General features: G+C 58.4%; 4 protein-coding genes across 4 annotated transcripts in view, besides 3 other annotated features; 1 reads left to right on the forward strand and 3 right to left on the reverse strand.

Annotated features, from left to right (window-relative positions):
- Nucleotides 1–131: 131 nt before the first annotated feature.
- Nucleotides 132–1,313, reverse strand: TraAM80_02540 (uncharacterized protein; the record flags this gene model as incomplete). Its single annotated transcript, XM_029379539.1, has 1 exon — nucleotides 132–1,313. One exon carries the CDS (start codon nucleotides 1,311–1,313, stop codon nucleotides 132–134), a length of 1,182 nt encoding a protein of 393 aa, XP_029240599.1.
- A 108-nt stretch (nucleotides 1,314–1,421) lies between these two features.
- Nucleotides 1,422–1,488: a sequence feature (A-rich).
- Nucleotides 1,489–1,654: 166 nt separating this feature from the next.
- TraAM80_02541 (uncharacterized protein) lies at nucleotides 1,655–6,976 on the reverse strand (the record flags this gene model as incomplete). Its single annotated transcript, XM_029379540.1, has 1 exon — nucleotides 1,655–6,976. One exon carries the CDS (start codon nucleotides 6,974–6,976, stop codon nucleotides 1,655–1,657), a length of 5,322 nt encoding a protein of 1,773 aa, XP_029240600.1.
- Nucleotides 6,977–7,280: 304 nt separating this feature from the next.
- Nucleotides 7,281–7,312: a microsatellite.
- A 127-nt stretch (nucleotides 7,313–7,439) lies between these two features.
- TraAM80_02542 (uncharacterized protein) lies at nucleotides 7,440–12,473 on the reverse strand (the record flags this gene model as incomplete). The annotated part of the gene is made up of 1 exon (XM_029379541.1): nucleotides 7,440–12,473. The coding sequence occupies one exon, from the start codon at nucleotides 12,471–12,473 to the stop codon at nucleotides 7,440–7,442; it is 5,034 nt and encodes a 1,677-aa protein (XP_029240601.1).
- Nucleotides 12,474–12,519: 46 nt separating this feature from the next.
- Nucleotides 12,520–12,549: a sequence feature (A-rich).
- A 15-nt stretch (nucleotides 12,550–12,564) lies between these two features.
- The window catches only part of TraAM80_02543 (uncharacterized protein), a gene marked incomplete at both ends in the record, with an annotated part of 318 nt that continues 43 nt past the window's right edge, over nucleotides 12,565–12,839 (forward strand). Inside the window, one exon of the mRNA XM_029379542.1 lies at nucleotides 12,565–12,839. This exon is cut by the window's right edge and continues 43 nt beyond it. Coding sequence (XP_029240602.1) covers nucleotides 12,565–12,839 — 275 coding nt within the window.

Consider the following 12,839-nt stretch of genomic DNA (forward strand, 5'->3'; position numbering starts at 1 on the left):
GAAGACCCCAAACAACAGCAGCAACAACGGCAAAATAATTAACACACATGTGCAAATTAGAAACGTTACACACACACAAATTAACCACCACCTCTTTAGGGGGACGGTGACCCAACGGGGGACCCCTGAGATCAGCGGCGGCGAAGCACCACCAGAGAGCACGCCGTGGACGTGAGCCCAGGGATCATCTGCAGCTGCTGCAGTAACGCCTGCGCGTCTGCGTGAGTTGCCACCACCTCCAGCGACCCCGCCATCTTTGCCTGAATGATGTCAACAAAGGACACCATGCCGTCGCGGTGCCGCTCGCAGCATAGGAAGGCCATTCCGCCGGTACGCAGAAGCCGCGCGAGTGCCGGGGCCACGTGGCTAGCAATGGTGTGGTCGTACACAATATCGCTGCCCAGCACCAGGTCGTACTGCCCACACATGGCATCTGGAATGGACGCGAAGTCCAAACAAAACGCCCGCACGGCTGCTCTTCGTTCCGTACCCTCTTCTATGTCAAATAGGGAGGCCAAACTCGGGCCATTGCGCCATGTGAAGGAGCGTTGAACCTCCTTCACCACGGCAGGTGATATGTCAGTAACATCAAGCCACGTGCGGTGCAGCCATACCGGCTCCTGCAAGAGACGACTGGCCAGCACAAGCGAGACGAGCGCGGGACCACATCCAAGTTCAATAATTCGCAACGGACGGCCCTTGTCAGTAGCAGAGACCAAACGCAGCATGGTGCCAAGCTGCTCTATAATGTACAGCGCAAGGGCCACTGAACCTGGCCAGAGCCTCGCCCCCGTCTCACCCGCGGCGTAGTCAGCAAACCCAAGCACAATACGCATCATCTCATCCTGGAGCCTCACCCAAAACAACACGTCTGCATCATGTCGAGTTGTACCTCCGCAGCAGTTGGAAATTGACGCAGACGCTGCAGCGATGATTTGTTGCGTAAGAAGCATAGCTTGCCGCTTTTCATCCATGTCGCTCACTGCGTCGCCGTCGCAAAGGAGCGCGTCACATGCCTGGAGATTCACTGCCCGTCGTACGACGACCGTCAGAGCGGTGGATAAGGTGTCGCGGGTGAATGCTGCATCTCCTGACAGACCGCCCAGCGCGGTGTACTTTTGCACATGCTGCAGCAGCGGCAACAACTCGGCCGGCGGTGGCGTATTGCGTTCCCACCGCGACAGACACTCCCGCAGCGCCGTTAAAAGGCCGTCGCTGTCCTTGTAGAGACGTTCCACCTCCCGTAACGGGCCGTCGTCCGCAGGCTGCAGGCCGGCGTTGGTGGAGTACAAACGCGACATCCCCGCCCTCATCCTGCTCCGCCGGTAGCCAACTGCGGCGCCGTACATGCAGGGAGGTGCGCTGCCAAGGCCAGACAGCCCTTCCACCTCGTTCTAAATGCCCGGGCGTAGACATGAATGAAAAAACAAAAAACAAAAAAAATAAAAACATGGAAAAATAAAATAAAATAAAGAATAAAAAATAAAACCCCATTGAACCAACCAACTTCCCCACACAACATCGCAGGAAAGCAGCTAAGGGGAGCGGTGCATGTCCTGCCTCACTTTTTCTTGACGGCCCCGGCACAATTACCCTTTTCTAGGCGTGCTTCTTACTGGGCGCTGTGCAGATGACCGCAACTGTTGTCGTGAACTCAAGTGTACAACGACAGGTTGATGCTGAGACGATGCGGGACAGCCGCCGCTGTGCGCTTTTGCTGAGCCTCTCTCTCCACCGCTGCAGGCGATGCGTGCGGTGCTTCGCCACGGCTCTTCAGCTGCATGAGTCGACGCAGCAGCACCGCCTCTTCACTGGAAAGGGATTGAATGATGGACTTCAGCTCATCCGAGTAGAGGTGCATCAGCTGCTGCGTCAGCACAGCGCAGGCGTCTGGGTAGTGCGAGCCCACCTCGTCTGTCGCGTCAGCGTGAGAAGTCGTTCCCGCTTCCACCACCAACATCAGCAGGGCGCGAATAAAGAGTCGAATGCGTTCCAGCACCTGTGGACTGTGCTGCTCCTGCTGCAGCGTTTCCGCGTGAATGATGCACAGCAGGGCGTGCTCCACACACGGCGCCCACCGCCGCCGCAGCTCCGGGCGACGTGCCGAGGAACACGCCGCCAAAACGGTACCGCACAAACGCACATCGTGAGGCATCGCAGGAAAGACACGCCGCAGCAACCCCAACGGGTCAGTGCTTTGCGCCAGAGCCTCCATCAGGCGCGAGAGTGCGGCATGCATGACACGCGACCCCGCAAAGAGTAGCTGCTGATCGTCTGTGGAATGGATGAGCAGCATCAGCAGAAAGCCACACGCGCTCTCGAGCGCCATCCACCGTCGCTCCTCCCCTGAGAGGTGCTGCATGTACACCGTTGTGATCGTTGTGGGCTCGCTGCTTGCCAGCAATACATCGACGTTAAGGGACTGCAGAACAAGGTTCATGGAGTCAACGCTGCAAGACGCCTCAGCGGCCAGGCGTAAACTGGCGAGCGAGCCCACACATGGCCGATGATGCGTTGCCAGCACCAGCAGCAGTGATTCCACCTCAGTGGCACACTTTCTGCAGTTGGTGGCTGCTGCGATCTCCAGCACAAGCGTGGCATCTTCGTCGCTCAGAGCGTCTTCATCCTCCTGCAGAAGGAGCCCAAATGCCATGCTTACCATGGCCTCCTGGTGCGTTGTAGAAAGCAGAGGCACAATCGTCTGCATGGGACGCAGTACCACACCCGGGGTGCATAACAGCAAACACAAGAGACATCCGGCTGTGTGTCGGACAGTCGGGCCCAAGACCTCCAGGGCGGAGCACATATTCTCTAGCATACTAAGAGCGTCGTTGGGCGTGGCGTAGCCGCAGTCATCCAGCGGCGTTGGGATCATATCATACGCCGGCTTAAATCCGTGCATCATTGCCAGCGACGTTGTCAGCCGATTGCATACCAAAGTCGCAGCCGCCTGCCCACTCATCGACGCCATTGCCTCCGATGCCGCCTGCTCTGCCTGCAACCAGTGCGCAGCCACCGCTTGTGTGCGGCACGCCGAAAGCGCCAGAATAATGCGCCCGCAGCCGCCGTGGGCAACGGCGTCGTCGTCCGCTTCGCACCCCTCCAGCGTCTCCAACAGCGTCCTCAGAGCCACAACCACACGACGCACACTTGCGTCATCCGCCAAGTTACACTGGATGAAACTCTCCGCAAGCTGGCAGCTCTCCGCACAGCAGAAGAGAGAGCGCTGGATGATGCGCCGGATGCCACTCACCAACACGACGCGCCAAGGAGTCAAAAACGGTGTTGCGGCGTCCTTTGCACGTTGGCCATACCTATCCACAACTGCCAGCAGAGCGTCCACTGCGGGACGAATAAACAGTGGCTCCACCTCCACGAGTGAGGCGCAGGAGACGAGCAAATGCAGACGACGCTCCAACAGTTCGTCCTCCAACCTCACGCAGAGGTGGGGCTGCTGCACCATTTCAGTCAACAGCGACAGGACTGCCAGCTTGGCACCTACCTCGCTGGTCACCACCCCTGCCTTCGCGGCGTCGCCATCCTTCGCCTCGTTCCCCTTCTTCTCCCTCGATGCCGACAAGCCACCCATTCCCTCCTCACGGCCACTCGTCACAAGCGGCTCACGTGCTACAGCTTCTCCGTCATGTGGCTGATGCACCGGTTTCCCACGCATAATCAGCTCCATCTCTTCTTGACACGCACCCAGGTGCGCCCCATCGGCACCGTGCAGCACAATGCGTGCCACATTTATCCACGCATGGCGGGTTTCAAGCGATGCTGCGGCATCTATCATCTGTGCCAGACGCCCAAGTGACATCCAAAGGCTATTCACAGTCGTGGTGGCGCTGCAGCAAACCCCCATCATGTCTGCTGCCGCGCGGGACACGAGGTCGTTAGAGCAGCCATTGCTTTCCAGCAACCCCAACACCTCTTTTTTCAGAGCAAGGGGGTCTAGCACGGGTGGAGAGGTGGCTACTACACTTGCCATCACCTTCATCAGTGGGCGTTGAGGTTCCGCCGTGGCGTGACGCAGCATGTTCAGCACGGCACTGGTGGCCTCCTCAGAGAGTGCGCGAGAGGAGACAACGGCACTTACGACGCCCCGGACGCAAATACTCACACTGGGGTGTGTCGCCGGAGGCATGTGCGGCACCACAAGCAGGAACAGCTCGAGCAGAAGCACCAACACGAAGGGGTCGACAGCTGCTGTTGTGGCAGGTGACAAGAGTTGCGGCATCAAAACAGTGGAGACGACGGCATGGACTTGCGCTGAGTGATGTGGCACCATACGTGTCATCGCCACCAGCGCCGCCGCCACGACTGCCGTCTCCCCCCACACACCGTGCTGCTTCAATACACGCAGCACAAATGAGATTGCCATGGAGGCTGTGGCGCTGCTGTCAGTCCTGTGCATCTCGCCAAGCGCGAGGAGGACGCCACTGATATGGTGGACATCCACGCCGGTGCTAAAGTTTTTCACGGCGACGGAGGTAAATTCGTCGCGCCTTCCGGTAATTGCCGCCAGGCGCGCCAACACCTGCGCCGCAGCGAGCCGCACCGCCCACACACTAGAGGACAGCCAATGGTCCTCTACAAACGTAAACCACTCCGTCGCTTCAGCCGTTACCCACTCCAATGCGCTGTCGCACCGCACAAAGAGGCAGTTGAGGCAGCACAGCACGTTCCACGCCGTCACCATTGGCTCTCCTTCGGCGGCAGCGCACCACTCCCGCAGACTGTCAAGCACAACCTTCCGGCATCCCTCTTCCACACACTCAGTGCAGCCTGCAACAACCAGACACACCGCGTGCCATGTGGCATTCGCCTCTGCCTTCTGCGTCATCGACGGCAGGAGACGTTGATACTCGTCAAGGCACTCCGCCGCCACACCCAAGAGTCGTGCGCCCTCCACCTCGGCGGTGTCGCCTTGCTCCTCCGCCAAGCAGGGTAAACTGTTGCGGTTTGCCCCAGACAAATCCGCAAGAGCCTGCATTACAACACCGCGTCTGCCCGTGCCATCCGTGCAGGCCGACCAGGACGCTCTGGTGAGCAGTGCATACGCCGCAGACCGCACATCCCGCTGCAACGACACACTGGCCGTGTCAAGTGTCTCCAACAGCGCAACAACGAGTTTCAGCTCAGTGTCGGATGCCCCAACCTCCATGAGTACGGCGCAGGCGGAACTTGCCGCATGCCCACACAGTGACGTGCCAGACGGATTGCTGACCAGCAGACTCAAAAATGCGCGCACAGACGTCCGCACGTTAGCGATAGTGACGGGGGACAACTGGCCACGCTGGTGCTTGAGAAGCAGAAGCGCAAGTCGATTAAAGTACTCCACGTGCCTCAAGAAAAACCCCTTTACCTCCGTGGGTGGAATGTCAATACTAAAAGTGGCGACAATCTCAAGCAGAATCTCCAACACGCACCGCCGTCGCACAAATTCTGCTGGCATGACGAGGAGTGCTTTTGCGTGCAGGGAAAAGGACGGTGACAAAGGCTTATCGGGTTCCACCTCACTACTTGCGGTGTATAAATCACGCAGTAGCGCCCGCCCACACATTTCATTGTGCTGCGCCAGACACGCCATGGCTCTGCTAGTTACTTGCAAAAGGGATGGGTGCCGCATTGGAATTCGCAGAAGCTGCGCCCAAAGCGCCGCCGCGAACTCGCTCGTTGCAAGAACCATACGAACTACACCGGTGACGCACAACAATGCGGTGTGTGTAACGCTCTTTGCACATGAGGCGTCAAGAAAACGTATAAGACTCCTTACAACGGCTCCACGGAACATGTCGGAGCCCACTCGCGACGCCCAAAGCAGCACGGCCCGAGAGACAATAGTTGGCATGTACATGCGGTCATCGTGCGGGACCGGCTGCAGCAGCTCAAAAAGACGGCTCACAGCCCTCCCCATTGAATCTAACGAAACTGTCTGCAGTAAAAGTTCCCCGATGGCCACTGAAAGAACACGTTGCGTCGCATGATTCATTGCACGAGGGTTGAACATGTGCCTGATAATATCCGCAGATTCAGCGTCAGTCGCTGCAGCAAAGCGTGTCCAATCAATTCCATCCCGCGCGGCAGCCAACAAGCACCCGATGGCTGTACCCACGTCATTTTCAAGCCGGCAAGAGATGTCATCAGACTTGGCAAGACTCATCAGCATGTCAAGCATGGCGGCAGACTGGGACGCCTCCAGCACCACGCCCCCCTTTAGCAAATCACATATGCTTTCCACCGCCCTCTTGCGCACCACAAGAAGAGGGCAAGCCATCGCCTTGCGCAGGTAATCTAGCCAAGCCGCAGCCAAAAGCGGCCGCCTCGGCAGCAACAACGACGGCGGCGTCGGGCCGCCCCCAGTTCTCTCCTCCTGTGCGTATTGCTTTTGTCGTTGCTGCTGCTGCTGTTGCTGAATATATTTGTGGGGCTGTAAAATGAGATATGGAAGAAGCTCCAGAGCAGCCACCCGCGGGGCGACAGCCACCGTCTTGACAGGGTGGGGAAGGTTGTGCCGCGGGACGCAGTCAACATCTGCAGGGCATCGCTTGAGAACAACTCGCAGGAGCGTCAGCGCAGCTTGAAGCGTGGCATTGTTGCCTCCGCGGTCCTTCGCCAAACGCTTCGCTGCATCCCACAGCCGTGGAACGTGATGGGCGGCGCTCACAGCCGGATTGGCCCGCGCCAGCAGAGCATCCATGGCTCCCGCCCAAGCCTGGACGGCGAAGCACGAGAGCGGGTCCTCCAAGACGCTCTCCACCGCGAAGCCAACCACCTCGGCGACGGCGCCGCTGCCCGCCAAAGCTCTCCACTCATCACTCTCCAACGCCAGCACCTGAAGCTCGAGGAGTTGCACTGCTGCCGCATATTCTGCCTGATCCTGCTCATATGTTGGCCTGGACTTCAGCTGAGCGGCGGCGCGTCGGAGCCTCTCGAGCAACAACAAGAGCCAATTCGTGCTGGCGTCGCGTACCATGGCACAGCGCACCTCACAATGCAACGAAAAAAAAAAAAAACGGGAAAAACTATTCTCAGCTGAGAACTTTTGGAAGTGTAGGGGGGGGGAAAAAAAAAAAAAAAACATGTGGGCAAGCGCTGGAGAAAGGAAGGATTCACACCAAAAACGCACCACGGCGCTCGCCTCAGCGCGCTCTACAGACAACAAAGAAATGACATCCCTCATGGCCCTGGGCTCAAAGAAGGAAAACAAAAAAAAACAGTATGAGTGAGTGAGTGAGCGCGAAAAATGAAAAAAAAAAAAACTGGAGCTTGAGACACGGCACACACACACAAACACACAAACACAGACTCATTGCTTTTGTGTACATGATAAAGAGGGCAATCCCACAACCTCGGTGAGAAAGGAGGAGATCGCGAGAATGAGAGCGAGAGCAAAGGTAAGGAATAAAAAAAAAAATGCAAACTGAGTGAACTGAAGTCTACCCCTTTAGGCGCTTTATGGATGCTCCCCACGTCTCTCGCCACCTCGCCTCCTGCTCTGTCCACCCCTGAAAGGCATCATTCGCCCTGTCCACTACGTTCGAGGAGGTGGTGTTAAAGTATTGAACAGACTGCTGCGTCAGCTTTGCGATTTTCATGTGCAAAGACGTTTCAGGTGCAACAATGGTCACCACCGGCCCCCGTTCATCGGCCACGGGCGGGCCGAAGACATCCTTCTTCTGTCTTCGGTTGGCTGGCGGAGTCTGAAGCCGCGTCGCCAGTGAGACGCGGGCAAACGTCGGTGTGAGGTCACTGTTCGGAAGATTGATGGTGGCGCTCGGGTGCCCGGCGTTGAAGGATTCCAGCGGCCGCAAAGCGTGAAGCGGCACGCTACCATGTTCCACCTCCAGCGGCGCCGGGGTGGGCAGCTGCCCACTCGCCATCTCAACAGGTGAAGCGGACTCCGCCCTTTTACCGCCTAACAGTGTGCCGGACGAGGAGCGATGAGTCATCGTTTCACGCAGCCTCCGCTCACGCCTCATCGACGACTGCTGCTGCTGCTGCGCCTCCTTCCCGCGGTCCTCCTTTGCCTTGAGGCGCAGCAGGCCACGCAGCCCCCGGTGGCGTCCACTGCCCTCGTCATCGACGGCGGGCTTTAAACTCTCCGGCATTACAACCCCCCGCAGAAATGCAAAAAAATTGTTGTCTACATTAAGGCTTCGTGCCGCGTGCATGGCGGCCTCATCCTCTATCTCGCGCAGCGTGTAGCCCCAAAGTTTTTCGATCGTGGCTTGCGCCACGGTCTGCCGGAGGCTCTCAGCCTTGCAGAGCTCGTTCAGTTTGCTGTGGTTGTAGTTCGATGCGAGGGTAACCTTAACGAGGCGATCGTGCATCGCCCGGATTGCGTCAGACTCGCCGTAAAAGCTAGCAAAAACATCAAACACAGTCGCGACACGTCGCTCGAGTGCCATGAAAGACAAGGCGCATGTCCCATTGACCAGATACCTCGGCATATTCTGCAATGCCACAAAGAGGCGGTCAACCTGCTCTCGGTATCGTCGCGTCGCCTGCACCACGTGCTGCATTACCCTCCGTTGTTGTTGGTCACAAACTGAATCACACATCTCCATCACGTCCTGCAAGCTCCCACCTGTCATGCCGGGCAATCGGCGCACAACCGGGGATGGGCACACAGAAAAGTGCTGCTCTGCCGTATGCTCCACCTGTGACCTGGCTGTCGCCAGCCAATTTTTTACCTGTCGCTCCGCCGAGATAACTTCGGGAGGCTCATTTGTTGTGTAGAGCGCGGCCAACACGGAATTCGGTGATATCGACAACCTGGACCTGCCTCGGACGCGTCCCTGCTTAGATAAGGCGGAAGTTGTTGCTATTTCAGTCCCCGCTCCTGCTGCGGCCGTGGCAGCATCTTCCCCCGCTGCTTCAGCCTTGGCACCAAGGCGGGGGTCAATGTAGTTTTCCTGCGGCACGTTAAAAAACTCCATGCCGTACTGCAGGCAGTCCAGTTGCCGTCCACGCACATAAACCATCTCGCGAATGTGATCCAAAATCCGCAGCACCTTTGACATGTCACTCGCGCGGATCTGCCGCTCAATGTCGGTCTTCACCTCCGCCAACCGCTCACTCAGCTCGGCCTCCACCTCGCGTATGCTATCTTCCGTGAGCGTCACCGCGGTTCCCCCCGGTCCTCTCGCAATGGACTCCATCGACAGCGTGGGTGAGGAGGAGGGTCCACCTGCAGGAGGCAGCGTCAACGACTCTGCGGTGGCGCCTGCGCCGCCATACACCCACCCCGCCACTTTCGCCAGTGCGTTGGAAAAGTCGTATGACAAGGGCGATGAGGACAGCTTTTCCTCCAACTCTTTCAACGTCTCCTCAATCTTTGCCTCACTTGTCTCCGAGAGCGTCATGAGGGAGTGCACCTGCACCTTGAGCCGTGACAGGACCTCCTGCACACGCTCCAGCAGCTGCAACTCCTCCAAGTTCTGCTCAAACACCACCGCGTAGCTGGACTTCGCCGCGTCCAAGTGCTGCACGTGTTGATCGCGCTCCGAGCTAAGTTTCTCCTTAAGAGCCTTTGCGGTGTTGTGCAATCGCAGCAGAACTTCAATGACCTGCTTGCAGCTACTGTCATTCGGGTCGTCCCACGCGCTTGTGTCCTCAAGTTTGTCAAAGCTCTCCGGGACACCCTTCCCGCAGCTGAGGAGGTAATTACGGCACTTGGACTCCAATAACTCCTTCTGCTTCGCTACATCCGCCATGATCTTGTGGTAGCGATTTGAGTGTGCCTCCAAAGAGGTGGAGGCAAGGGAGGCAAAGTTCCGCTCCTGCAAGATCAGTGCGTTCGTCGTGTTCGCCTTTGGAGCCAGTTTTTCTAGTTCCTGCAGCTGCTCGAACAGCTGGGTATCGTGGGCCTCCGCCTGGTCACCCCCCCCAATGGAAGACCAGACGTTTTCAAGCACCGTAAAATGTTCCAGCAGACGGTTGCAGTGGTTCTCCTTCTTCATTTGCGTCGTCTCAATCTCGCGTATGCGTCCCTCGTAGTATTCGGACTGCACTGTGGCGGGACGACGTCGGTGGTACCGCAGGATTTTATTCGTCTCCGCATCAATTGCGGACCTCTGCGCGTTGCATTGCTTTTGTACATGCTCCACGGAGATGTGGCGAAGTTGCACGGTCCAGTTGAGCACCTCCACACGAAGCATCTCGCGCCACTCCTCCACCGTGGCCGATGAGAGCGATGCTGTCGCCTCGTTGTCCCCTTGCAGCGTGGGCCGCAGCAGCGACTCGTACGTGTCGAGAAAGGCAGGCGGTGGCAAAACCACCGGCACTGGGGACAATCGAGGGGAGGTTCCGCTGCTCTCACTCTGTGCAGCCCCGCCCTTCACCTTTTTGCTGCTGCGCTGTGACTGCGGAAGCGGCGGCCGCCTCTTCCCGATCGGCATCAGGCGGTTGCGTCCACCTTCGCCGCCAAAGCTTCTCTTCCTCTGCAACTGATGCGGCGGCTGTTGCGACGGCGAAGACGGCGATGCTCCTGCTGACGTAGTGGGCGGTCTGTCGCCCAACGCTATGGGCCCAACGACATAGTACATCTGTCCATCCACCGCCGTGATGGTGGGGTACGAGGGCACCGAATCCAAATCACTCAGGGTGTCGGGCTCCACCACGACTTCCTTCGCACGCCCCCGCTTCGTGGTGGTGGTGGTGGTCGTCGTCGCCGTCGTCGCCGCCTCACGCTCGCGCTGCAGGCACGCCTCCTCGCTCTCCAGGCCAAAAAGCAGCAACAACTTGGCGCAGTGCTGCTCCACCTCCATCTTCCCATCCTGCGCCACGCGCTGCAGCGACTGCACTGTGTGGTGCTTGAAATCCACGTGCTGGGCGGCGATGCGTTCAAGCACAGCCAGACACTCGACAAACAGTACCTCCGCTGTCTCCATAGTAGGCGCGTGCTGCAGTTCCTCCTGCTTCCGCGCGAGCTCCATCTCCACGTGGCGAAGATTGTCGTCGTGGTCCTTGCGTGCCTCATGGAGAGCAATAAACCCGGAGCGAATAAAACCCAGGGCGTTTGTCGCAGTCTCCTCCAACGCGTCTGTCGCCTTCTCAAAGGTGAAAAGTACGTTGATCGGCCCGGTAAGCAGCACACTCTCAAGCGCCGCGTGCTGACTGTTCAGCTCAGTCTCCACCTTGGTAGTGAACCACTGGCTCTCACGTCGGATGATTGTGAGCAGCGGAAGCACACCCGCGTCCACCTCGGCGCTAAATTGTGCCTGCAGCGCAGAATTCGCACAGGTGAAGCGGCTATACACCTCATCGACGCCGTACAATGAGGCCTGCGCCAACAGCTCCGTCTCTTTCGCCTCCGGCTCGCATATCCAGCGCGCGAGGGTGTGCAACTCACTGAGGAGCAACTCCGCCTCCGCACACAGCTCCTGTTCCGCAATCCGGACATCCTCCACGGCGGTGGCGCACTGCACCAGGATGTTGCGTACCAGCACGTTCGCCTTGACGCGCCACTCCACCGTCACCTCCGAGGGACTCACTGGGAAAACTGGTGAGAAAAGGCCACCGTTAAAGCTGCGCAGCCAGCCATCAGGCAGAGTCCCACCGCAAATTTGGCCGCACTCCGTCTGCAGCGGCTCACGCGCGCGGCGCAGTGACTGCACTGTCGTTGCCATATTTCCTAGAAACTGCGTCCCGTCCCGCCGTATGCTGCTGACCAGTCGGCCCGTCTGCTCAACCGCCCGCATGCGGCACTGCGGTCGGCAGAAGTGTGCCGTTTGCAACAACGTTGTTGCCCACCTTATACAACTCCGCATCATGAGCTCCAGCGAAGTCCCGTAGACATCAGCCAGCTGGCGGCTGTATTGCCGTTGCAGCAATATCTCTCGACAGCGCAGCTGCGCCAAAAGAGTTTCCCTGCTGGTGTGATTTTTACAAAGATGCTCGTTGATTTCATGAATCGCCCGCTGCGCCAAGACGTGGGAGGCACCAATGCTTGTGTAGCTGATCTTTGTGAGAGCCTCTACAAACTCTACAAGCGACTTCTTAAGCCCCTCACGTCTCTCCTTCTCACGCGTCTCCATATTTTCCTCGCAGCTCGTGATGGCGTCAACGCGCGACTGATACGACTGGCGCATCTCGACGCACAGAGAAAGCAGACGCTGGCGCTCCGCCTCCAGCCGAGCCTTGCTGTCGTCTATGCGTACCTCGACCTCGTGGTAGTCGTCTGTAAACGGCTGCATAAGCTCCTCTGCGTCACACACGGCGGGCTGCGCAAGCAGATTTTTGTGGGCCTCCACGCGATTCGTCTCTGCCTGTAGCGCTGCGGTACACTCGTTGTGGCTGCGCTGCAGAAATTCCTTCAGGTTCACCAGCCGAAGCATTTGTTCCTCGTCGAGCTGCTTGTTGAACTCCCGCACACCATCGTGGAAGGTGACCAGCGCGTTTTGGTAGCGTGCAGCCATCCGCAACTGCAGCCGTGACTCCTTTGCTGCCGCTCGCTTCGGTGATCCCATCGCACGGTGCTATTGTGTTGTGCTCTGCAGCCACACACACGCACACAAAAAAAAAAAGCAAGAGACAAAAAAAAAAGGTGAGAAGTGGGGTATGAGGACAAAGAGAAGAGACAGCAACGACAACAAAGGGACGGTGCAAACGCTCCGGCAGCAACACAAGTACGCGAGGCAGAAAAGCAGGCAAAAGTGCTCCTACGAGCCGGTGGCCCTCCGCAGGGTCTCCCGCAGCCGATCCAGCGGGGTGCAGGGGGATGGCTCCAGCATGTGCAAGGCCACTTCACGGACGAAGGCGTTTGCCTCCGCCACGGTGACACGCCGCGCGTTCATCCACCGCGCCACGTGCGCCTCCACCAGAGCTGACACCGC

The sequence above is a fragment of the Trypanosoma rangeli genome, assembly GCF_003719475.1.
Source record: "Trypanosoma rangeli strain AM80 chromosome Unknown Tra_15.4_contig_00059, whole genome shotgun sequence".
Taxonomy (NCBI): Eukaryota; Euglenozoa; class Kinetoplastea; order Trypanosomatida; family Trypanosomatidae; genus Trypanosoma; species Trypanosoma rangeli.